The following is a 27788-nucleotide window of genomic DNA, read 5'->3' as shown; positions in this document are numbered from 1 at the left end:
TAATTTTTATAGCACTTAAAATGAAGATGTGTTAATAATGCATTATCTTTCCCTAGGAATACCTTCAATCTTAATTGTAAGAAGAGGCCCTTTGCCCCATGGATTGTGTATTGAAGTCTATTTTCTTTAAACACTTTATAGATATATTTCTTTTTGTGTGTTAGTCATCATTCACCTCTGATATTGTCAAGAATGACTGTATTCCTTTTAGACACTGTACAACAAATTAGTGCTGTATTTTATTCTAATTCTTAAAACTACTATATTTTTTACATCATGTCCCAATTCATAGTTTTATTCTCTATCCTTCTTGTGGTGGTCATAGTTCACATTTTTGGGGATCATCTTGAGCATTCCTTAAGCCTCTATCCATTTACATCCATCCTTCAATTAAGGCCTATTAAAATGCAAAGCTGATTAAGAAACATTTTATGGTAATAAGTAAGTATTTGGTGTGGTAGGAAGTAGTCAGTGTTCACAAACGTTCATGCTGGCAGTTCATTTTTACATATGAAGAAACAAATGGCTATGACCATACTTTTATATCTAGAAATTTAATAACAAAAATAGTTAACATCGGATGTTTTATTGTGAGAACTAAGTCAAATCTTATGAGAGCCAAATCATTCGTTTACTATTTTTTGAGTAATTTACTCCTTTTAACATTTACCTGGATGCTGTGCTTTTCATAGATCTACTAATGTGTTATGTATTGCATATGATGTAATGGCCATGTTGTGACTGTTTATTAGAGCACTATTTAACAGAAACTCTAAATAGTATTGTCAGTGAGGCAGAATATGAAAATGCCGAAAACACATTTATTTACTTCATTGTTACCCAGATATATAGTAAATATTACCAAAATAAGCTAAACACACACTTTCAGACTCCTACTTATACTTATTGTTGTCTTGCTAGGTTATTAGCTTCTTAGAACTGTTTTCTTGTCTTTATTGCTGGAACCAGAAATGGGTTCTAATGTATTAGAAAAACTTTGTATGTGTAATTACCAAGTTACTATGGAGGCAAATATTTCTACTTTGATTATATATTCTCTCATTTTAAAATTAACACAGAAAGTTCCAACCACATTCTGTAATACAAAAGCATACATGTAGAAGAATGAAATTCTAGTTTTGGTGTTCTCATGACTCAGGGATTGATGGAATGTGCCCTTTCAGAAACTGGTGTCATTTGATGATGTGGCTGTGGAATTCAGCTTGGAGGAGTGGCAGGCATTGGATATTTCTCAGAGGACCCTGTATAGAGATGTGATGCTGGAAACCTATAGCATGCTGGTGTCCTTAGGTGAGCCAAAAATATCACATTAACTTGAAAAGTTAAGTGGGGCTTGACCTCTGGGCATTGGTACAGTGCCTCAGCTCTTCGGTTCAAGGTGAGCACTCTATCACTTGAGCAACAGCGCCTCTTCAAGCTTTCTGGTGGTTAAATTGGAGATAAGTATCTCACAGCTTTCCTATTAGGGCTGGCTTTGTATGGCAATCCTCAGATCTCAGCCTACTGAGTAACTAGGATTACAGGTGTGAACCAGTGGTGGGCGGAAAATGATTTGTTTGTAGTAGATATGTGAATATTTATAGAACTTTCAATGCTATTTGGATGTAAGTTTCCAGTCTGAGGGAAGTGTCAATTGTTTCAAATGAAGGTAGATTATATACAGGTAGATTATATAAATTCTGAGGCAATTTTATTTTCATTGTTCAAGAATCCAAATCAGCAGTTTGACAAAAGTTCCAAACTGTCTTCCCAAACTTGAAGTGATTATTGTGGGTAGATATACAATCTAGAAAACACATACATACATACATACATACATACATACATACATACATACATACATACATACATACCTATTTATCATTATTGGAAGTAAGAACTGGAAATCACTAGATTAGAGGGAGTATTTATAATCCAAACCTAGTACTAGATGCAGTGGTTCATGCCTGTAATTCTTAGGAGTCTGAAATCTGAGGCTTTCAGTTTGAAGCAAAAAATGCCAGTGAAATCTCCATGCGACTCTTATCTCAAGATAACCACTCTTACACTGGAAGTGGAGCTAGGACTCAAACTAATAGAATGCTAACCTTGAGAAAAAGAATTGCATTCAAGTCACACAACCTGCAAAATTAATTCAAACCTCGGGGAGATTCAACCATGGAGACAGTGAGAAATGAAAGAAGATTTGGGAGCAACCTTGTTAACAGGATATCTGAAATCTTAGAACAATTTTGACACAGCATGAGCAATAAGTCTTCACTCTTATTAACAGGGCACACTGGTCCTAAACCTCAATTGATTGTCAAGCTGGAGCAAGATGAAGAGCCATATATGAGAGAAGCCTCAGACAAGAATTTCTCAGGTGAGTTAAAGCATCTTGCATAGTGATCATGGATCCAGAACCAAATTGGTAAATTCGTCTTGCTATGTACTGACCAATAATATTCCTAATTCCCTTGAGTCCCATGTGTAGCAGAGAACTAGGTGATCTTTGTGTTAGACTTGTGAATCAAAAATGCATGTAGATGCACACTGAACTGTGTAGGGCAGTAAAGGTAAAGTTAGCAATTCTTTCTCTTTGTGGAAATTATTTTGAAAAAACAAAATTAGAAATGTGAAAAGTGAGATTTCCTTTTCTTTGAAACTAGGACTAGGCAGGTATAGCAAATGACTATGCCAAGGCTGCTATCCTCTGATAAGGATAAGGAGGGTAGAGGCCAGTAAACAGAACCCAAGCTTTCAGTCTAGAGAGAATGATTAACTAGGTCGTGATCTGATGTGGCTTTAGTTCATGAGTCTGAGGGTTTAAAAGTCAGATGAGATTCTGTCTAAGGTGGAGGGAAACAAATTTTAAAATTTCTAAAGATACTTAATTCACAGTGAGAACTTATAACTGAAGAAATGTGGTTATAAAACTTTATTCTCAGGTGTAAGCAAAGGTTTGTATAAAAAAGGTACAATCTCCAAAGTTAGAAAATATTGTTCTCCTAATGTTTTAGAAGTAAAGTAGCACAATATATAAATTATTTTAAGAAAGTAAAACAATACAAAGCATCTATTCCCCTAAGATCAAACAAAACAATTTTTGGGAAAAAATGAAGAATGCTACATATTAAATTATACAGGTTAAAAAGCTAGCAGTAAATAGTTTAGTAATTTGTATAAATAATTCCTCTGACATAAAAAAGAAGAAAAACCTGAAATACAGAAAAACATTTTCCATCATAAACTGTCAGTGTTACTCTTTTTTGTTGTTGTGAAAACAATTTACAGAGGGGTTACAATTACATGGGCAAGGTAATGAGTACATTTCTTACCAAGCATTGTTGCCTCCTCCTTTGTTTTCCGTTACCATCCCCTCCCATCATTCCCCTCCAGCCCCCCGCCCCAGCCAAAGTTGGGAAGTTCATTTTTTGACATAACATCTTGTACATCTCATTGTTGCAATGGGTCCACCTTCCCTCCACAAATTATACCTACATCAAACACAGTAAAAACAGGGGTTATAGCATAGGGGAAGGACATATAAAGCAATAAAGAAATATCATATATATATATATATATATATATATGTTAGATACAATATCAATAAATAAAAAAAACATATGAGTCCTTATCTTGGGGTTCATTTTGCCTAACATCAATTTATTGACCGTTTCTGCTTGTCTCAGATATATACTAATTATTGCAAATAAGCGGAACCATGGGACCTGTTTCTTTGGGCTTGGCATACTTCACTCAATATAATTTTTCCAAGTCTTTCCATTTCCTAACAAATGGAGCCATATCATTCTTTTCGATGAATGCATGGAATTCCATTATGTATATATACCACATTTTCTTGATCCATTCATCTACTGAGGGGCATTTGTGTTTGTTCCTTATCTTACCTATGGTAAACAATGCTGCAATAAACATAGTTGTGCTGGTACCCTTAGTATGGTCTTGTTTGTGATCATTTGGGTAAATGCCCAGAAATGGGATTGCTGAGTCATAAGGGAGCTCTATGTGAAGTCTGTTGAGGAGCCTCCATTCTGTTTTCCAAAGTGGTTGTACAAGTTTACACTCCCAACAACAATGCAGTAGTGTTCCCTTCTGTCCATATCCCCTCCAGCATCTGTTGTTATTAGAGTTCTTGATTATATTAGCTCAGTGGTAGTGTGCTTGCCTTGCATGCATAAGGCTCTGGGTTCGATTCTTCAGCACCATATAAGCAGATAAAACTGGGAGTCGTGCTGTGGCTCAAATGATAGAGAGCTAACATTGAGCTGAAGAGCTGAAGGACAATACCAGGCCTGGAGTTCATGCCCCATGACAAAAAAACGGTGTAAGGAAGAGTATTACTTTCTTAATCAATACATTGTGGTAAAAGAAATTTATTTCTCATAAATCATTTCCTATATTAATATTTCAAAATTTGTAACAGTTAAGATGGGGAAAATGTCTTTACCTTTATTTTAAGGAGTATTTGGATCTTATTTATGTTTTTTTTCTTCTTTATATGACTCATTTTAGATATTCAAAAAATGGAGCATGTGATTAAGACTTACCAGGAAGGTCCAGATGAATGTCTGCGTGACGTAGCTGTCACAAATATTAACACAATAGAGCAAAGAGTGAGATTAGTGACAACTTCTAACTTGACCTCAAAACAGAAGCCAGATCTGAATAGGAATGATGAGAACTCCTTAAGGATGACGACGGACGAGTTCATTCAGTGTCAGAACATGCTCCACTACAGTGAGCCTGGTAAGATGCCAGCTGCATATATGCCTGGTGTTTCTCCTGTAGTTAAAGAATCGCTTCGATACTCAGAGGCTTTTAGTCAAAATGATGATGGTCCATATTTTGAATATGGAGGAGAGAAGGTATTAAATTCAGAGATGATATTCTTTCCACATAATTGGGTTTGCATCAGAGATCCCGCCTCTAACCATAACGAATATAGAGAAGAATATGATAAGTCTGCTCTTCTTGCCCAAGAACTTTGTCAGGGAGGGAGATTTCCAGGCACTATGCATCAGAAAAGAGACACAGGAGAGAATCCTTATACAAGTAGTGAATGTGAGAAATCATTCAGTAAGGATTTACACCTTACAAAACCTGAGAGGAAATATCCAGAGAATCCTGATGAGTGTAAGCAATGTACAAAATCTATCTCTAAGAATTCAGAACTAAGTTCTGATCAACCTAAAACAACACCAGAAGAGAAACCCTATGAATACGAAGAATGTAGGAAATTTTCCACCCAAAAGTCAGGTCTCAGAAGGCATCAGAGAACTGACAAAGAACAAAAGTTTGAGGAATGCAACAAATGTGGAAAATCATTTAGAATGAAGTCATACATCACTTTGCATCAGAGAATAAACACAGGAGAGAAATCTTATGAATGGGACAAATGTGGAAAGTATTTCAGACAGAAGTCAGACGTTACTGTTCCTCAGAGAACTCATACAGGAGAGAAACCTTATGAATGTAATGTGTGTGAAAAGTCTTTCACCCAGAAGTCAGACCTTACTGTTCATCAGAGAACACACATGGAAGAGAAACCTTATGAATGTAACAAATGTGGAAAGTATTTCAGACAGAAGTTTCACCTTATTGTCCATCAGAGAACACACACAGGAGAGAAACCTTATGAATGTAAGGTGTGTGAAAAGTCTTTCACCGGTAAGTCTGACCTTACTGTTCATCAGAGAACTCATACAGGAGAGAAACCTTATGAATGTAATGTGTGTGAAAAGTCTTTCACCCGTAAGTCACACCTTACTGTTCATCAGAGAACACACACAGGAGAGAAACCTTATGAATGTAACAAATGTGGAAAGTATTTCAGACAGAAGTCTCACCTTATTGTCCATCAGAGAACACACACAGGAGAGAAACCTTATGAATGTAATGTATGTGAAAAGTCTTTCACCGTTAAGTCTGACCTTACTGTTCATCAGAGAACACACACAGGAGAGAAACCTTATGAATGTAACAGATGTGGAAAGTATTTCATATTAAAATAACACCTTACTGTCCATCAGAGAAAACATACAGGGGAGAAACCTTATGAATGTAATGTGTGTGAAAAGTCTTTCACCCAAAAGTCACACCTTAGTGTTCATCAGAGAACACACACGGGAGAGAAACCTTATGAATGTAACAGATGTGGAAAGTATTTCAGATTAAAATCACACCTTACTGTCCATCAGAGAAAAATTACAGGGGAGAAACCTTATGAATGTAATGTGTGTGAAAAGTCTTTCACCTGTAAGTCACACCTTACTGTTCATCAGAGAACACATACAGGAGAAAAACCTTATGAATGTAACAAATGTGGAAAGTCCTTCATCTGCAGTTCATCCCTCAGGAAGCATAAGAGAATCCACACACATGAGAAATCTTAGGAATGTGATATCTATGGAAAGTCTCACCTGGATGAAAAATAAGTTTGCATGATAGAACCAAAACCTGATAGAAGCCTTGTGAATGTAGCAAATGTGGAGCCTTTTAGCCAGAAGGCATGCCTCATGGTTCCAAATTGAATGCACACAAGAGAAAAATCTTATGAATGAAAAAAATGTGGAAAGTTTTTGAGAAGTCATAGTTAAATTTTCATCCGAAAACACACAGGAGAAAAACATTATGAATGAAACAAGTATCAAAAAAGTCCTTCACTTAGTAATCATGCATGGATGAGTGTTTATAGAGCACAGACAAGAAAGACAAGGTATGAATAATACCAATGTAGAAAATACCACTTCGACAGCATAGCACAGTGTTCAGCAGAGAACTGAATCACATAGGAGAAAAGAAAATTAACAGGTCTAACAAATATGCAATTTTTAATAGAAGTCAGTCCTCAGTACATCCAAGAACATAATAAGGAGAGAAAATGTGAGTATAATAAATGTAGACAAATATTTAGCCAGAAGTTTCACAGGTTTCTCTACATATTTCAGAGACCTAGAGACAAGACAGAATGTCGAGTGAACATTAGAGAACATCTTTCAAGCAGGAATGAACCTTCAGCCAGCATTAGAGCACTCACACAAAAAATGAAACCCAACATAGGGAAACCTTTGGCAGAAACCTCTGTAAATTATAGAGAAATCCTTCATGGCAGAATTAAGCTAGGTGTAAGGGAAAACCACTCACTGAACCAACATTTCTCATCCTCTCATTGTGTAGAGTAGGGATGATTCCCCTTCATGTTATTCAGGGGTTGGATTTCCAGGCTTGACAAAGAATTAAGATAGTGAAATTGTTGACTTGTGTCTTTTATATTGAGAAATGGATGGTCAAGAAATTTAATAAACACTTTTCAGAAATAGGAGCTCTGGACCTTTGAGATTGAACTCAAATCATCCATAGTGGTTTGGTAGTGATAGATGGGGAAGGACTATCATGCTTTATTCCAAGGACATGAGAGCATCAATTTCTCCACTGCTCCCCAAAAGTCTTCCACTATATGTGTGGTCTATGTATGCATTATAACACTATTACTATTCCAATTCATTTTTTTAATGGAAGGTCTGGTGGAAGATAATACTCCTTGTTTATTACAAAATGTGCACAAGAATAAAATCTGTCTCATCATCTTTCATCCCCAAGTTCATGAAACATTCAGAAAACCTGAAAGAATACATTTTCTTTGTGTGTGGGTACTAGTCTTGTAGATTGAACTCAAAGCCTAGCCACGTTCCTTAACTACTTTTTCTCAAGGCTAAATTCTAGCACTAGAATCACAGTTCCATTTCTAGTTTCTTTGGTGGAAAAATGAAGACATGATTCTTAAGCATTTGGGTTTGGATGAGTAATGCCAAAATGATTTTACTACATGCTGTTTTCTATTTACTACTGATGAGTCTGTTGTAAATTTTTTACTTTTACACCATGCTATTGTTCTTCTGAGTAATAAAACACTAGTGTGGATATTGTGGAGAGTCTGTGTTTTCTCACTGTTATGGAGGGTGAAAGTGAATTCTCAAGAGGAGAATATTGCTTTTTCAAGTTACAAATTTCTAGTTCTACAACAAATTATAAGTTATGGTTTTGCTAAATTTAATTCTGTAGCAATTTAAAAAAACTAGACCCATGGAAAAAATGATGGACAAAAGCTAGCTAGAATACTTACAGATATCCATGCGATTATAGAGATAAGCAGAAAGAGGTAGGACTGTGCTAGATATTTGGCAGGTTAAAATAGAGGTCGCAGGTGGTCTACCACTTTAAATCACAGTAGATTGCTAATTGGAGATAAAAGCCATGCTCTGGCTGGCTTGGAACCTCAACATCAGATATCAAGCCTTTTGAGTAGCTAGGATTAGAGTGTGAGCCACTTGAACCTGGCCTAAAAAAAATGACATGGAGACATGGCTCAAGTGGTAGCATCAGCCTTATCTTGAATACAAAAGGTAAGGAAGAACTCACTCACAGAGGCTGAGTTCCAGCCACAGTATCAGCATGTGTACACATGCATGCAGGTGCATACATATACACACACACACACACACAGTAGTTTAAGAGTGCTTAAAAAAACCCAACAATGAAGCTGGGTGCTTGTGGCTCATGCCTGTAATCCTAGCTACTCAGGAGGCTGAGATCTGAGGATCATAGTTCAAAGCCAGCCCAGGCAGGAAAGTCTGTGAGACTCCTATCTCCAATAAACCACTCAGAAAACTCGAAGTGGCACTGTGGCTCAGGTGGTAGAGTGCCAGCCTTAAGCTGAAGAGCTCAGGCACAGAGCTTAGGCCCAGAGTTCAAGCCCCATAACCAACAAAACAAAACAAAACCCAACAATGACAAATTATAGGTGAGTTGTGAGAGAACAAGTAAGGTAAATCTGGAGGCAAATGAAGCTGACATCTGTGATGGTTAAATCTTGAGGATGAACTTAATTGAGATCGATTGGTTTAGATGCATCAGGCTGATGAGTAAAACACACCTTTGTTTGTGGGGGGGGTGGGGGGGTTGGGCTGGATATCAGATTAACTGAATCTCTCCTGCATATAGGTCGCACCATTCCATAGGCAGGCTTCCCGTATGAAATTAAAGTGGGGTGGGGGAGAGAATACTGCAATGCAGGCATTCTCTTTCCCACTCTTACCCCCTCCCCTAACTCCCTGGCTACCATGAGTTGTTCTGCTTTGCCAAGATTGCCTGAAATCTGTGACATGAATCAAAATAAATCCTTTTTACCTTAGGTTATTTCTGTCAAGTATTTTGTCGCAGCAACAACAAACTATATTGCTAACACAAAACCCTATCTTTTCTACTTCTGTCTCTTGTTTTATTTTTTCGCTAGTCTTGAGGCTTGAACTCAGAGCCTGAGCACTGTCCGTGACCTTCTTTGTGTTCAATCAAGGCTAGTGCTTTGGGGCTGGGAAGGTTGTTCAGTGGTACAGCACTTGCCTTGCATGCTTGAGGCCCTGGGTTCGATTCCTCAGCAGAACATATGCAAAAAAGAAAAAAGCCAGAAGTGGCGCTGGGACCCAAGTGGTAGAGTGCTAGCCTTGAGCTGAAGAGCTGAGGGACAGCGCCCAAGCCCCAGGACCAGACCCCTCCCCCCCACAAAAAAAGGCTAGTGCTTTACCACTTGAGCCACAGTTCCACTTCCAGGCTTTGAGTAGTTTGAGATAAAAATCTTGGTGGGTGCTGGTGGCTCCCACCTGTGATTCTAGCTACTCAGGAGGCTGAGATCTGAAGATCGTGGTTCAAAGCCAGCCCAGGTAGAAAAGTCCTTGAGACTCTTATCTCCAATAAACCACTAGAAAACCGGAAGTGCCGCTGTGTCTCAAGCAGTAGAGCACTCAGCCTTGAGCTGAAGAGTGCAGGGACAGCGCCCAAGCCCAGTGTTCAAGCCCCGTGACCGACAAAAAAAAAAAAATCTTACAGACTTTCCTGTACTGGCTGGTTTGAACTATCATCTTCAGATGTTAGCCGCCTGAATAACTAGGATTACTGGCTCCAGACATTGATACCTGGCCAACGTCCACCTCTACCTCTACCTCTTCCTCTTGGTTCTTCTTCCTCTCCCCTCACCTCCCTCCTCCTTCTCACCATGCTAAAAATGTACAGAATACCACTGAATGAGACACTCAGCCCAAGGTTGCCATCTTCACTCAAATGAACTATAAAGCTGACTTTAATAGGTGAACTTGGTAATAAATTATCCTAGTCGTACAGACCTGCCCACTGGAACACAGAACAAATGATTGGCCAGAGACAAGATCACAAAACTTGAATCTTGGCCATACAAACGTCTCAATCCAAATTCAGTAGTGAACATGAGACTCAAATCCAGGCACTCTCCTCACCAGACAGAGCCATGTTCTTAATCACACCTGTGGGTGTTGTTGATTCCTTGGTACAGGAATATGATGGAATGAAAAAGGCCACACACAAATGGAGTATTATTTGAGGGTGAGCTTTGCTAAAAGATAAAAGCCCCAGCTCTGGCATTTACTAACTTATGACATCATAGACAAGTCATTTTAATATTTTTGCCTCTGTTTCTACATCTGTAAAATGGAGATAATCAGAGCTCCTTCCCTCATAGAAGAGCAGGTCTCCAGCAAGGTGCAGGGGCTCCTGCCTGTAATCCTAACTACTCAGGAGGCTGAGATCAGAGGATTGAAGTTCAAGGCTAAAGAGCAGCAAAGTCTGTGAGACTCTCATCTCTAATTAATCACCAGAAAACCAAAAGTAGTACAGTGGTTCGAACTATTAGAGAACTAGCCTTAAGCAGAAGAGCTCAGGGTCAGTGCCCAGGCACTGAGTTTAAGCCTGATAACCAAAAACAACAACAACAAAAAGAGCAGGCCGGGAGCTGGTGGCTCACGCCTGTAATCCTAGCTACTAAGGAGGCTGAGATCTGAGTATCACGGTTCAAAGCCAGCCCGGGGAAGGAAAGTTCATGAGACTCTTATCTCCAATAAACCACTAGAAAACCAGAAGTGGTGCTGTGGCTCAAGCGGGTAGAGCACTCTCCTTAAGCTGAAGATCACAAGGATAGCGCCCAAGCCCAGAGTTCAAGCCCCATGACTGACAAAAAAAAAAAACAAAGAGCAGGTTCCACTCAGTTTAAGATAGTATATTAAGTTCAAAGCCAGCCATGGCAGCTAAATCTGAGAGATTAATCTCCAATTAACCTGTAAAAAGCCAGAAGTATAATTGTGGCTCAAGTAATAGAGGGCCAGATCTAAGCAACCACCCACTGCCTTTGTTCCAACTTGACACAGGCCAAGCACAAAGGGTCCAACAACAGATATTTGGTGGTGAGAAACTGAATGAGTGAACTTTACACCTCCTGCCAACCTTTCTTGTCCAGCCCCTCTCTGGCTGCAATGTTAATTATTCTCTCATTGTGTGAAAATAAGTATAGCATAAAACATGCTATACAAACCAAGTAGAAGTATACACTTCAGTGGCTTTAAGTACAGTCACATTTCAAACAACCTCACTGATATCTACTTCTAGAACTTTCTCAGTATCCCAAACTGAAATTGGGTACCTATTAATTAGCAGTACCCATCCATGCCTTTTCCAAGGCTCTGGAAACCCACCATTCTACTTCCTGAGGTTGAGAGGAGAGGATTGCAGTTCAAAGCCAGCCTGGGCAGGCAAGTCTGACACCCTTATCTCCAATTAACAAGAAATAAAATAAAAAACAGAAAACAGAAATAGAGATGGGGCTCATCTGGTAGAGCACCAATTGTGAGGGGGAAAAAAACAATAAAAAATATGAGGTGGGGCTGGGGATTTAGCTCTTGGAGAAGCCTGTCCTGACAAGTACAAGGTCCTGAGTTCTATCCCCACCTCTGACTTGACAACAACAATAACAACAACAAGTAGTACACAAAACCTATTTATGCCATGCCCACAGGCAAGCTTTAAGATAATCACTACCTCATCCTTCTTTACAAATATGAGCGGGGCGCTGTTGGCTCATACCTGTAATCCTTGCTGCTGCTACTCAGTATGCTGGGGATCACAGTTCGAAGACAGCCTGGGCACAAAACTCCATGAAATTCTATCTTCAGTAAATTACTCAGAAAAAGCTGGAAATAGAGCTGTGGCTCAGTGGTAGCCTTGAGAAAAAGACTCTCATGGATATGTCCCTAGCCCTGAGTTCAAGCCCCAGCATCAACAACAACAAAATAGAATATGAGGTCCTGGGTTTAGGCAACTGCACAAGTACATACAGACACACAGACATAGAGTACAGTGCCAGCCCCAACCTGACTAACTAAATCCAAGTCTCTGGGGTGCCTCCAGGTGGTTTGCATTTTAGCCAGCTAAGCCAGGTGCTGGTGGCCCACATCTGTTATCCTAGCTATTCAGGAGAGGCCAAGATCTGAAAATCATGGTTCAAACCAGTCTGGGCAGGAAAGTTCATGAGACTCTTATCTCCAATGAACCACCTAAAAACCTAGAATTAGAGCTGTAGCTCAAGTGGTAAAACTGAGCAAATAAGCTCAGTTTATAGTATCCAGGCCATGATTTCAAGCCACAGCCGGCACTATAAAGTACAGAAAGACCCACCAGTTAGTAAGCAAAAGAGCACAACTGCATTCACTCCAACACCAGTCTCTCCATGGCTCATATAGGTGGAAAAGAGAGAGCATTTATTTGTACCAGTGCTGGTGCTTGAAGTCTGGGTCTGTGTGCTCTCTCATAAACTTTTCTATCTAGGCTGATGCTCTACCACTTTAGCCGCAGCTCACTTCCAAGAGAATGAAAGTTAAATTAAAAGGCTGTACATGCCCAATAATTAGATAGCCTTGGGCACAATTCCAGGAAGACCAATGGTAATCTAGCTCTTAGACAAGTTCAAGCCCCACAGAATCCTAGTTTCCTTACAGGTTTCTGGAATGAGAGTCCTACTAGCACCTAGTATTGCCAGCCATAGCGCAGTGCTCTTAAAGTCAACAAGAGTAACTTTGTGTTTCAGTTTTGTTTTATTTTGGGGACTGGTCCTAGGGCTTAAACTCAGGGCCTGGATCCTGTCCCTGGGCTTCTGTGCTCCTATCAATTGAGCCACAGATCCACTTTGTGGCTTTTTGGTAGTTAACTGGAGAGGAAAGCTTCATAGAGTTTTCTGCCCAGGCTGTCTTTGAATCATGAGCTCAGCTCTCAGCCTACTGAGTAGCTAGGATTACAGGCATGAGCTACTGGTGCCCAGTAACTAACTATATTCCTTTATTAACTAACACTCTGGTAATCCATAAGGCCAGGGCCCACTGAGAGACCCTGGAGCTAGGCTCATACCTAGGACCCAGCACCCTGAAGTGGGGGTGAGCTTCTCTAGAGGCTCCTGAACCTCCCCTCTGCCAGCTCCATTACTCCAGGATAAGGCCAGACCTGTTAATCATCCCTGCTGAGGAGAGTTTAACCCTGCCTGCAGGCCCTGGGCTAGTGTTAGTAACCCTGGTTACCAGCTTTCCTCCAGTTCCCATATGAAGTTGGGAAAGAGGAGAGGTCTCAAAGAGAGATCCGGGCTAGGTTATCTGTGGCTCACCTCCTTTCCCCACTCTACTGCACATGCTACAGAGGCTCCCTCCATTCCCAGTTCCATTGTGGTTGTTAGGAAGCAACAGTTTCATTTAAGTCTTTGTCTTTCTGACTGTGACACATGTATGAAATGCAGAGGGTCTGGCATATGCAAAATACAGAAGACACATAACTCACTCACACAATTCAAACACTGACAAGGGCAATTAACTGCTACAGGATGTACTTTTAGCTGCCAAGTTAACCTCAAGGTATTAACTAGAGCATTTGCTAATCTCCATTTGATTAGTCCTAGAACAAAGAGCCCTCTGTACTCAAGACACCAGAATGGCCAGAGACCAGCCAGAGACTGAGGAGAAAGGAAAAGCATCAACCTCAAAAATTCAGCCTCTTGGGCTGGAAAGGTGGCTCAGTGGTAGAGCACTTGTCTTGCATGCATGAGGCCCTGGGTTCCATTCCTCAGCACCACATAAACAAAAAGAAAAAAGCTGGAAGAGGTGCTGTGGATCATGTAGTAGAGTGCTAGCCTTGAGCTGAAGAGCTGAGGGACAGCACCCAGGCCCAGAGTTCAGGTCCCATGACAGGACCCCCCCCGCCAACAAAAAAAATTCAGCCTCTTCCTTTGAGGCCAGCCAACAGTCAGTCAAGTCAGATACTGATATACAAATTACCCACTTCTTATGGGACCAGGAAAAATCCCATAAGCAAATCTGAAATGCCCTACTATAGGAAGCAATTTAAGTATCCATAGACTTGCTAGGAGATAAGGGAGTTGGAATGATGTGAGGGAGCAGTCAAAGCCAGGTGCCAATGGTTCACACATGCCATCCTAGCTACTCAGGAGGCTGAAATATGAGAATCCTTGTTCTAAGCCAGTGAAATCTGTACGACTTATCTCCAATGAACCAACAAAAAGCCAGAAGTGGAGCTGCGGATCAGGCGGCAGAGCACGGGCCATGAGTGAAAAACACTAAAGGACAGCACCCAGGCCCTGAGTTCAAGTCCCAGGATCTGAACACATGAACACACACGAACACACACACACACACACACACACACACACACAGAGAGAGAAATGCAAATTTAGCCTAATGCATGTACACAGGTACAAGTACATGATTAAGTTTCAAAAAGGCAATAACAAAAATGATCACAATTTGGAATGGAAAAATACCAAGTAACATCAATTCAGAGGAGAGGAGGAAGGCATGTGGCATTCTACCCTCAAGGAATTGTGCTTTGGGACATTTCGGGGGATCCTTCCACCAGGACACCTCCATACTCCTGGAGAGTTAAAGGTGGCAAGTTCCTCAAGAACCAGAAACTCACCTTTCACCCTATCCAAGGCACCTGAAGCTCCAAGAGGATCTCTGCACTCACTCCCCAAGGAATCCACAGGATCTGAAAAAAAAAATAGGAATGGGGAAAGCCAAATAGGGAGAGGGGAGCAGGGAGGCCTAGGGGCCCCTGTGCAAATGGTAAAATGCAAAAGGGACTGACCTGAGCAGAAACAACAGGATCAGGTGAGGTTGGGGGGGGATGAGGGAGGAGAGCAGAGATGAGGAGAGAACCAGTCCTACAGAAGGCATCACACCCTGGGACACAGGGTTCTCCCCAGAAAGAGAATATTGGGAGGTCAGGGGAGAAGAGAGGGCAACAGAAAGGAGGACTGACTGTAAAACATGGAAATTTGAAATAAGAGTCCCAGACTGGGGCACCAAAGGCCCTGGGTTCTAATTCTGACTCAATTGAGTGGACACATTTTCATCCTCAATTTGCCCCATCTGGGGAAAAAAAGCGGGGAAAAGTGCAAATGTTCCCCCCTGCCGCCTCTGAGGACTTCGACAGGAGGAGAAGGAGCAAGAAGGGGCAGCAGAAAAGTATTTGGAGAAGAGGGAAAGCATTATTCCATGCTGCACTGGACCGAGGCACTCACCTGCCCAGCCGCTAGAACCAGCACTTTTTCTGAACCCCCCACAGGTGCCACCAAGCTGCCTCTCCTGGTACAAAGCCCACAGCCCCACATTGGGCAGGAAGACCAGGGCCACCAGTACCACCGCCTGAAAAATCCCCTTCAGAGCCCAGCAGCCCTTCACTGCACTAGCTGGGTTGTGAGCTATCCCTGAAGCTACACTTGGGGATATGAAATACTGGAGTCTTTATTACACAGTTAACAGGCTGCAGGCCGCTTGTTGCTACAAAGGCCCACAGCCCCCCAAATACACATAACACAGCTAGCAAACATGCTAAAGAGGAAAGAAATAAAGCCAATACCAACAAGGCAATTCAGCTTCCATGGAGATCTGAATTACGATGGCATGATGACCAAAGATGAGACAGGACCCAGCACTCAACTAGGGAGACACACGGGGCAAGACTTAAGCTGATCCGGGCCTAAAAAGATCAGAGCACGGGCAGATCCACCGGAAATTCCCAGTCCCAGGCACTGGACTGACAGGTTCAATAACCTATCAGCCAAGTTCTCACCCCAGGGATCCGGACACGCCCATCATCTGGCCTAAATAGATCGGCTCAGGTGGCAGATTCACAGGAAATTCAAAGTCCCAGGCATTGGACTGACAGGTCCAATAACCTATCAGCCAAGTGCCCACCCCTGACTCCAGAGATCCGGGCAGGCCTCTCACCTGGGTGGGTCAAAAACGTTGTGGCTTCCTAATTTAGAAAATGTTATATATCAAAATTTTAACTGGAACATTATTTTTCAAATCAATTTTCCCCTCCCCAAGGAAAAACTTGGGTTTGTAGGAGGTAGTTGGTTGATAGATTAGTATTTTTGTTATTGTGATAAATTTTGCACTTTAAACTTGGTAAAAGCCCATTAGCTGCCAAAAGGGAGTAAGGAACTAAGTTATAATAATGTACAATTTCTTTTGAGGCATATCAAAACCAAAAGAATAATTTACATGAAAAGTTGTAGAGAAAACGGTAATAATGATTACCAAACAGTTCGTTTTCACTGCATCTTTACTTTTACATTTTTGTTTGTAGGTTGTCTAAAACAGTTAAATACAAATAAAATGTGTAGCAAAAATAATGAGAGCAAGCAGCAGGTAACATTACAAATAATGGAATGTGAACCATTTCTGCCCTTATCCAGAGTTAATTGGGACACAACTTTGTCTCAAATAATACTTCTGGTACTGTAGTCTAAGGTGTGCACACTGAAATAGACTCTTCCACAGAAATAGATGATTCCAGAAGGCAACAGCCATGGAATATCTGTACCACAGCCCTGCTAGTGCTCCAAAATTTTCGAATATCCAGAATAACTACACCTGTGCCTGGAATCAATTTTCCCTTTTATTCCCCACCAGTACAAACCAATATGTAGGAAGATTTCTTCACTTCAACATGGAAGCAATTTTAAAACACACTTGTCCTTGTGAAGTCACCATGTACCAAAGTACATGCCAAACACTTACAACTTGTAAAAAATTCTACATCTTCGGGCTGGGAAGGTGGCTCAGTGGTAGAGCGCTTGCCTTGCATGCCTGAGGCCCTGGGTTCGATTCCTCAGCACCACATAAGCAAAAAAGAAAAAAGCCAGAAGTGGCGCTGTGGCTCAAGTGGTAGAGCGCTAGCCTCGAGCTGAAGATCTGAGGGACAGTGCCCAGGCCCAGAGTTCAGGCGCCATGACTGGACCCCCCAAAAAAAAATTCTACATCTTCATATTGGCCAATTGAAGATGAAAACAGATAAATCACTAAATGTTAACAGGCAATATCTATTCCCCTAATATTAAAAAACAACAACAACAAACCCTGAGAAATATAGAAATTCAAATAGAAGCAACATAAACCCATCATAAATCATAAACAAACTATCTGTGGGAAAGCATGGATGGCAAATAGTCTGCTGTATAAATTTTAGAATGAGGCAGACAAAAGTTGGAAGGCCATTTAATTTTCCCCTCCTTCTCCTGCTTTCACTTCATCTCCTTGGTTATCATATCTACAATGTCAACTTTTCTCTCAGTAACTACTATATTAGCGTACAGTCTTTGAACCCCTCTTCACTTAATGTATCAAGTTCAGCAATGACTTCATCAAAACCTGTCTTTGCAAGAAAGCAAGCTTTCTCTGGGGAGTTCAGAATCTCATAATAGAACACCAAGAAGTTAAGGGCCAGACCCAAACTGATAGGTTTATCGGTTGTGAAGCTTGAACTCTGGGCCTGGGCACTGTCTCTCAGCTCTTCAGCTCAAAGCTAGTGCTCTACCACTCGAGCCATAGTACCACTTCCTGTTTTCTAATCGGTTTATCAGATATGAGTCTCAAATATTTCTTTATTGCTATTGTTTCTAACATATTTGTAGGATGATTTCTTTTTTGCTGTGTATGTCCCTCCCCGATGGTATCTGGTAAAGAACTGCTACACTTGTGTTTCGTTGAAAATCAATCTTTCTATGTTACTCCTGAGCTTGAATGATCCTCCCTACTCAGGCTTAGAAGTTGCTGCACTATAGTTGTATCAATGGGCCTGGAAAGATTAGGCCTACACAGTTATTTTGAGAAGAGCTCCTAGGGAGCTAAGAAGTTAGGAATTCTCTGGTGATGCTGCATTATCAGTAAAGGAACTGTGTTGTCCCAAATGATGCCTGACTATACCTGACTGTGGCAAATGCCAGAGGTCAGGACACAAGCCTGGTTTCTAGAAATGGCCCTGACTCTTCCCACACTTAGGACCTGGGATAACAAAGATTTATTCCAAGGTCTAATGGGTAACACCTGGGAAGACAATATGAGGTAGCTTAGAGTGACTGAGAGGAACTTTTAGGATCATAGAAGAGGGAGGAATTCACACTGGAATAGGGCATGCAAATGGAAAGACAAAAACACACTGGTTTGGGCCAAGCCATCAAGCTTCACTGAGACCTATCCTTCACTTCACTTGCACCTCACCCACATTCCCCCCGATCTCCCCAAACCACCATTAGTTTGAACAGTAATGGTGGTGAGATGCCTGTTCTAAGACCACTCCTCCCACCCACAGGATGCTTTTCACTATTTAGCTGAACAAATTGTTAAAGAAAAAATCCTGGGAACACCATGAGTTCAAGCCACAAGAATAACAATGAACATCAAAGAAAAGAAATGAAAAGTAAAGTAAAGAACCTTAAAGGAAAGGAAAAATTTGGAAACAGCCAAAAACTACTTAAGATTCCAAAAATGGAATTTGGACATTTCTGGGAAATTGTTAGATTTTTAAAAAAAATTTAATTGGTGCAAGGATTATGCTGTATATCTAGCAATTCTGCTACTTTATTGCAGTGTATACATTAAAGCATGAAAAATGATCCAAGAATCAGTTTAGTGCCTGCGAATACCTTTTTATATTGAACAGGGAGCTATTCCAAAATGTAAAGAAATCAGATATCATTTACATTCAACAGAACTTATCTGTTACACACGAACAGAAACAAAAGTCTCATAAGCTCAATTACATTAGTAGATCTAAGAATTAAAAAGCCAACTTATTTCATGCTTCCAATACTTGTCCTTTTCTCAGATAGTCTAACAATGTTTCAGGAGACACACAGTGATTTTCATTAAAAAAAAACCAAACTCACCTATGCTCATGCAAGCAGGAGAAAACATCCCCATGCATCCCTGCAGTCCTAAGACAAAGGGCCTAGCACTGGTGGAAACCTACTTCGTCTCAGAGTGGCACGATGCATTGTGGGAATTGTAGTCTATGTTGCAGCACAGATACTTTGAAAGTGCAGGTTTTTTATTCTTTTTTTAAAAGCAGGACAAAGATCCTTCTGCGCATGTGCCTCCCCACCCACTGTGGGTGGTTCCAGCCTGCAAATTCCAGTTTCTTTCCCGTTGCCTTGCTGCTGGAAGTTTTCTCTTCAGTGGAGCTTGGGAGGTGTAACTTGAAGGGATCTCAGGCTGCAGAACTAATAACAGGTAGGAACTGTGAGCTGGATGCAAAACACAAGGCAAAATTGATCCTCCACATGTTCCTCCAGCATGAGGCTGATGATTTGTTCAGGGCTCCAGAGTTTGTGCTGCCACAGCTCTTGTGTCTCCAGGTGCCAGAAACTGGCTTGCAACATTCTGACAGCAAGTTGGGTGGTTCTCCAGAATAGGAGAAAGTGTGCATTTATATTTCCATGATGGTGAAATTCTGCTGTTAACACATGTGACCTTACAATCTTTGCCCAGGTGTAAGATGAGCATGGTAACAATTGTAGCAAAATTGTGAGGTGTGTGCCTGATTTGACTCCATTTATATTGCAGTTGTTTTTTGGGTTCCTGTGTTGTTTCTCCTACAGGTGTCTCTGCTCTTCTCCTTCCTTGTTAGCTTTCTTAGTACTCCTGGCTTTAGTTCACACGTGTTTGTACAAGACCTTTTTACTAGGAACAGGTCTACATGAGATATTACAGTAGTGTGTGATGGTCCTGTTTTGTTTTGTTTTTTTTTTTTACTTTCTGTTAAGCAATGAAGCCTAGCAATGTTTGAAGAAGGATACCTTGTCAACTCTGACAAGCCCTACAGAGCAGAGGCAGAAAGGCAAAGGAAAGGCAAAATATTTTCAGCTTCCTTGCCTTAAGCAAAGATTGGTTCTACTCACTAGAGCACAAGACTCAGGTGGTACTCTTTCCTCTAACACTCCCAATCACTAGGTGCTGTTGGAAGGTTAACAGTAACTAGTAGGAGGCGAAATGAACTTGCCTGAGGAATCAGTCAGAGCCTAGTTCTCAGAAAGGACATGGGGCTGTGGTTTGTGGATTAGGAATTATTGTCACAACTGAAAGTATCTATCTCTGTTCTTACTCATTTATTCAGCCTCTTCACTGTATCAATTCTTGTACATGATCTCTCAAATGTCTCACCTGTGGATATACTGATAGTAGCCTTATAGCGTTGGTTTTTACCTGCAGTTAAGAAAGTGTTTGTCATGGAGTGTTACAGAAGGAAATTAAAGTACTGTGTCTTACTCAAAGTGGTATGGTTTTTAGATGTAACGTATAATGAAGTTTTAGGTAGTGTTCTCCATTTTGTCTCAATCTGCTCAAAGAAGTATTATTTCACTTAAAATCTTCATGGGAATTGAAGTCAATGAAGCTTGAACATTCATTTAAAATATGTTAGTGAAACACGTTGATCCCTTTTTATCCTTTGCAGTTCCTATGCATTTTCCTAGCTTAAAATTTTACTAACATGGAGGTTTTCCACTTTATCTGTTCTTGACAATTTACAATTTCTCCACTAGATTATTGAGCCTATTTTACATCATTTAAAATGAGAGACTGCCTAAATATGTATTCCAAAACAATTGTTCAATAGAATTTAAATACAATACAATAAAATGCTCTTCTTTGTGTGCTAGACCTGGTTCTTGGGCTCAAGCACTGGACATTGACCCTGAGCTTGTTTTGTTCCAGCCTAATGTTCTACCACTTAAGCCATATCTCCACTTCTAGGTATTTTAGTAGTTTATTGGAGATCAGTGTCTCTTAGACTTTCCTGCCCCAGCTGGCTTCAATCTGTGGTGCTCAGATCTCAGACTTCTGAGTAGCTAAGATTACAACTATGAGCCACCAGAGCCCAGTTACAAAATAAACTCTTAAATATAGATTATGTTTGTAATAAAATAATATGAAATAGAAACTTGAAATTTAAAGGATGATAGTCTAAATCCCAAAACAAGAAGAAAATATCCCACCCTGAAATCTACAACAATTGTGGTTTTGAGTATTTGAATATGGATAATTAGCCTACAGAAATTTCTTTGTTACTTTTTAAAAGTAAGAAACCATTCTTGTCATGTGGAACAATCCAAAATGAATGTGCAAATGTTGCTTTTAAGTGATTCATATTGTTCCTTAGCACAAATGACCTAACTGAAGTTTACAGAGTAGGTTTTCGTATTTCATACATATCACTGTAAAATTTATGTTATTTTACATTAAGAGTTTCTAATCCACGTAGTTGTGTAAAAAAAAATAAAAATTCTGGACAGTAGCATTTCCTGTGTAAAAGCCAAGCACTAAATATAAGAAAAAGCATATAGATATTTATTTTTTATTTTTATAAGTCTGCATTTTGGGGTGTCCTCAGCTTAGAACTTTGTGTTAGTATTATTTGTGCAACATAAGATTTTAATCTTCTGGTTCTTTAGCTGTGATGTTCTGTCACTCCTATGCTTAATATTTCATGTTACATCTTTAGTAAGCCCTTTATCTCTCATATGATTGATTAGGAAAGTGAGCATTAGGGACTTCTCAAAACTGTATTTACATAATCTTTACTGATTAAGTAAAGTAGGCTAAATGACAAATTTCAAGTTATTGCTCAAGGGTGCTCCAAGTATTTGGATGCAGGGAAATGGGTCATTTGAAAACCGTTACTGAAATATTATAATACAAGTAATATGTATTGTATATATTTTCTTGTATAATTTTGGGGAAAAGTATTGAGTTATAACCTATATTCTCTCCATGGAGTTTAAATGTATAAATGAATAAGATAGAGTGCAAAAGCTCGATGGCGTCCTAGGATCCATTTTAATGAATAGAAAAATAATTCATACAACCATAAATGTATTTCATTAATAATTAGTGGTATTGAAGGTGTGGATTTTTGTTTTAATTATTCAATCATTTTTAGGAACCTTAGTTTTTATGAATTCTGTATGTATATTAACCTAGAATACTGTTTGTCTACCAACTAATGGAATGTGGAGTCATCCTCAATGGAGCATTTAATACTCTACTTGAGACATCAAAGATTCTTCTCCCATAAGAAGGCTTTGTGCTTTTTCACTCCATGTATAATATTTTGAGCAGGAAAATCTGAGGCATAATCACACAGGTTCTTTCCTGACTATGTCAATTGCCTTTTCTCTAAGCCATGCTTCCAGAACCTTCTCTTCATTGGCAACAGGAAGAAAGAATGAGAGGATATCTGGTGAGTTGTTTTTTATTTCTCATTTTTCACATTCCATTTTAGGAAGCTAAGTCTATCCAAGATTTAAAACAGAAAAAAAATATTCAGTTTCAAGAACATGTTCCTAAACAAGAGTAAGATGGTTTTTAGAATGAGTAGATTATAAAATGTCTTAGTTGAGGGCAGACTTGCTTGGAGTTTTCTGAGGTGAGATAAAGTAGTCACACTTGTTTGGTGATTCAATGCCATTGAGGGAGTCACTTGTCATGTAAAGTGGACATTTGCTGACAACTTGTCAGAGATCACCTCCTTATGATTAATGTTGAATTATGTTAAACAGGTTTTACTGGAGTTTCTGAAATAGTGTGGTCACACACACACACCTTCAAATGTGAGAGATTACTTAGTAAGATACATGTAATTAAATTACTCTCCATACATACTTCTTGGACTGCTTACTGGTCTTTGACTACATAAAACTTGATAATATTTGATGATATAGTGTGTGGTCTTCCTAGAAAACCCTTTGTATTTTTCCTAACGTGTCGTCACAAGATTTTTTTTCTCTATTTACTCTCTTCATTCTGTTTCCTACTCATAAGCTTTCATCATTTCTCTCTTTCTCTCACTTTTTATATATTTTCCTCCCTGTGTCTTCATCTTTTTCAGTCCCCCTTCTCTCCGTCTGTCTCTCACCATTTTTCAAATGCTGTATCTGGGAACTTGTTTGTTTTACTGATCAATTTTCCTTTGCTGACATAGTTCTTTGAATTGAAATTTTTCTTACCCCTTTTCTCTTTATGTCTGAGATGAACGTTTGTTGTGTTGCATGCTTGGTGTCTAAATTCAACACTAATGGGACACACCTACCTCATTCTCCACTGTCTTTCTTGTGCTAGTGTTGGAACAGGAACTCACAGGCTTCACATCCTGTCTGCTTCCTCCTTCACTGTTGGCACTACTTGGTCTTTTTAAAAAAATCTTTTTGCATTGTAAAATAGTTTACAGAGGGGTTACAGTTACATGATTATATTTCCTATGGAGCATTGTTACCTGCTCCTTTGTTTTTCCTCTACCATTTCTTTCCTCCTAACCTCTGCAACCCCTCCCACCCTCCCAGACTCAAATGGTAAAGGTCATCTTCAACCTAGTGTCTTTTTTTTGTTTTGGGGTCCAGTTGTAGGGCCTGAATTCTGGACCTGGGCATTGTCCCTCAGCTCTTCCCACTTGAGCCACAGCGCCACTTCCAGCTTTTTTTCTTTTTGCTTATGTGGTGCTGAGGAATCGAACCCTGGGCCTCATGCATGCCAGGCAAGCGCTCTACCACTGATCCACCTTCCCAGCCCCCAACCTAGTGTCTTGTACATCTCATTGTTACAATGAGTCAGCCTGTATCCCTATTTAAGCATTTTGTTTTTTTCCGTCCTATCCCCAAATTAGAAAAGTGTATATACAAGATGCAAGGCACCGCAAAAACATAACAGTGAAAACAGGGGTTATACCGTGGGGGAAGAACATACCAAAGGAACAAAAAGTCACATAGTACATTAAAAACAATAGCAAGAAAGAGAAATACCACTTGAGTTCCTGTCTTAGGGCTCATTTCACTGATATGGTCATATGTAAATAGCATTTGACCATTTCTGCTTGTCCTAGACATGTACTAGTTATTTCAAATAAGGGAGATCATGGGACCTATGTTTCTTTGGGCCTGGCTTACTTCACTTATTACACATTTCTCCAAGTCTTAACATTTCCTTATAAATGGGGTGATGCCATTATTTCTGATGGAGGCATAGAAAAGCATTGTGTGTGTGTGTGTGTGTGTGTGTGTGTGTGTATGTCTATACACATATATGTATAAATACTTATTATGTATATATGGATATATATATCATATTTTCTTGATTCACTCATCTACTGAGGGGCATCAAGGTTGGTTCCATATCTTAGCTATGGTAAATAAAGCTGCAATAAACATAGGTGTGCTGGTAGCTTTAGTATACCCTTGTTTGTGATCTTTGGGTAAATACCCTAAAGTGTGATTGCTGGGTCAAAGGCGAGCACTATGTGGAGTCTTTTGAGGAACCTCCATACTACTTTCCAAAGTGATTGAACAAGTTTACACTCCCACCAACAATGCAGTAGGGTTCCCTTTTCTCTTCGCATCCCCTTCAGCATCTGTTGTTATTCGTGTTCGTGATTATAGCCATTCTATCTGGGGTGAGGTGGAATTTCAAGGTTGTCTTAATCTGCATTTCTTTTTGGCTAGAGAAGTTGAGACTTTTTTTGATTTTTGTGTTTTTATTAGAATGAAATTGCTCCATTTGTTAGGAAATGGAAAGTCTTGGAAAAAATTATACTAAGAGAAGTAAGAAAGGCCCAAAGAAACATAGGTCCCATGGTTTCCCTTATTTGCAATAACTTGTATATGTCTGAAACAAGCAGAAACGGTCAGATAACTTGACTTTAGGCAAAAATGAACCCCATTAAGGATTCAAATGTATTTTCTTTCTTGTAATTGTTTCTAACATATTTATAAGTTGAGCCTTTTTTAAAATATGTCTTTTGGCCATTCTTATTTCCTCTTCAGATTAGATTCTTGTTAAGTCTTTAGCCCACTTATTTATTGGGCAGTTGTTTCTCTGAGGATTTGTTGTTGGGGATTTAATTTCTTGAGTTCTAAGTATATTTTAGATATGAGACCCATGTTCATTTTATGCCTAGTGAAGATCTTCTGCCAATCTGAGGGTATTGTATTGATCTTGTTAGCAATGTCCTTTGCCATGCAGAAACTCTGCGGTTTCATGCAATCCCATTTGTCCAACCTTTCTTTGATTTGTTGTGTTTCTGGGTCTCTATTAAGAAAATTTTGGCTGGTGCCAAGTACCACTAGAGTTTCTCCTATTCTTTTCTGTAATGTTTTTTAGGGTGTTTGCTTTGAATGTGAGGTTTTTGATCGTTTTGGAATTGATTCTGGTGCAGGGTTATATATACAGATCTAGCTTTAGTTTTCTACAGGTAATGAACTAACTTTGCCACCACCATTTACTGACAAAGTTGTCTTTCCTCCAATCTATTTTTGAGCTCCCTTCTCAAAGTTTAGGTGGATATAGGTCTGTGTGTTCATTTCTGGGACTTCAGTCCTATTCCATTGGTCCTCAAGTTTGTTCTTGTGCAATTACCAATCTGTTTTGATTACTATGGCTTTGTAGTACAGTTTGAAATTTGGTAGTGATATTCTACCAGCATTGTTCTTTCTGGTATGGATCGTTTTTGCTATCTGGGGTCTTTTATTGTTTCATATACATTTCTGGCTTGTTTTTAATATTTCATTGAAGAACTCGGACTATTGATAAGTATCGCATTGAATTTGTAGATAGCCTTTGGAAGTATTCTCATTTTCACAATGTTGATCCTCTCATTCCGGGAGCATGGTAGGTTTTTCCAGTTCCTAAGTTGTGCTTTAATTTCTTTTTTGGCACTATCTCTTGAGCCACACCTCCTCCAATATGTTGATTAGCTGCTTAATTTGAGTTGTCTACCCAGTTTTCTGGCTTCCAGCCTCCTTAATAGCTAGGGTAGGATAAGCATCTTGAACCAGAAGCACTTGTTTTGTTTTTACTTACTTGAATATTTATCATTAATAATTAATTGGATACTACAATAAAGTTAGATGATTGTTAACAGCATATTTAAAATTAATATTCAACCTAAGCTCCAGTATTTCATGTTTCAATTAAGTGATGTACTTTATTTCTAATAATTGTAGCTGTTTTTCTAACTGTGCTACATTTTCTTCACTAACTTTATGCTCACACAACTCCATGAAGAAATTGTTTCAAATTTAATTGATCTATTGTTATAGTGGTGATGTATAGAGAGACTACCATTTCTTGGACCAGGTATTGAATACATTTCCTTTCATGCTGTGTCTTCCATACCCTCACTCTCTCCCAATGTTTCCCTGCCATCTTGACTCATGATTTGTATAGCTTACTTTCATCAATGCCTAATGACCTCCACAGAAGCGCTTTTTACCCCATTTCCTTCTAGTTCTCTGGCTTTCCCCCACTCTCCAGAAGAGATCCATGTGAATACACCATATCTATTTAAACTTTTTTTTGCCAAACCTGGGGCTTGAATTTGGAGCCTGTCCTGGGCACCATTCCTGATCTTGATTTGCTCAAGTCTACAACTCTACCACCTGAGCCACAGTGCCATTTCCTAATTTTTCTATTTATGTAGTGCTGAGGAATGGAACCTAGAGCTTCATGCATGGCAGGCAAGTACTCTAACACTTAGCTATATTCCCAGCCCCAAACTATGTGTTTTTATTTCAAAGGTGAAGTAAGAAAGAGGCTATATTTAATATTCTATAAATCACAATGACGGAATACATTTCTTTGAGATCCATTGTAATTTCCCTGTGTTTATTTCACTCATAGAATACTATAAATATATCTTTTAATTTTCATGTATTTATAACATAACTTTAATTTTTCATATTGTTTTCTACACCATTTGTCTTCCGATTTACTATTAATCTTGGAATATGTGTCTTGATAAATGCAACACCATAGTATTTTTTTTTAAGTTTAAGATAATGGCATCCATGTGTGTGTTTGTGCTGATTTTTTGTCTGGTTGTTATATCAGTTAGTAAGAGGAGTATTAGTTCTACAATAGTAATGGTAGATTACAGTATTAAAACTGCATGGTCTTTTAAACATGTCTTTGTACCTTTGCTTTTCAGCATACATTTTTACTATCATAATGTATAATCTGTCTGTCATTATCAATGATCTATATCTGTGGTCATATATTTTGGGCTGATGCTTATTTCCTACATATTATCAGTATTTGTATTTTTCATCATTAACTTTTGCTCATGGTATCTTTGTATATTTTTTTTAATTTTTATTTCTCTCTAGTCCATGACTTTGGATTGCTCATTAAGTTTTCTGTCTTCTGTTCATGTCAGACAGTGCCTTATATATTTACTATATTTTACAATATAAATATGGTCTTATTTTGATGGATATCTTGCTATTTAATATCTGTTTGTCTCATCTGATATTTTTTTCTTATTTTGCTTCTATGTAACCTGCACACACCTCAACTTCACTGTAAATCACCTCTCATATAAGCTGCAGGCATTCTCCTGTACACTGTGAATTACCTCTGATACCAATTACAAATTAAATCTGATGTAAAGAGTTGTTATACTCCATTGTTCATAGGATAAAAATAAGACTGCATGCTTAATACAGGTGCCCTACTTTTTCAAAGGTTTGTTTCTATGTTCCATTGAATTTGTGCAACTCAAAATATGCAAGGACTGCA

General features: G+C 39.3%; 1 protein-coding gene across 1 annotated transcript in view; it reads left to right on the top strand.

Annotated features, from left to right (window-relative positions):
- Positions 1–1193: 1193 nt before the first annotated feature.
- The window catches only part of LOC138807120 (zinc finger protein 850-like), a 125144-nt gene continuing 98549 nt past the window's right edge, over positions 1194–27788 (top strand). Inside the window, 3 exon segments of the mRNA XM_069992686.1 lie at positions 1194–1311; positions 2294–2383; positions 4537–6414. Of these exon segments, the coding sequence (XP_069848787.1) occupies positions 1278–1311; positions 2294–2383; positions 4537–6414 (2002 nt within the window). The 5' untranslated portion in view covers positions 1194–1277.

Source organism: Dipodomys merriami, unplaced genomic scaffold, assembly GCF_024711535.1.
Source record: "Dipodomys merriami isolate MVZ:Mamm:240054 unplaced genomic scaffold, mDipMer1.0.p SCAF_411, whole genome shotgun sequence".
Taxonomy (NCBI): Eukaryota; Metazoa; Chordata; class Mammalia; order Rodentia; family Heteromyidae; genus Dipodomys; species Dipodomys merriami.
The sequence above is the reverse complement of the archived record's forward strand: the minus strand, read 5'-3'. Positions and strand labels throughout refer to the sequence as shown.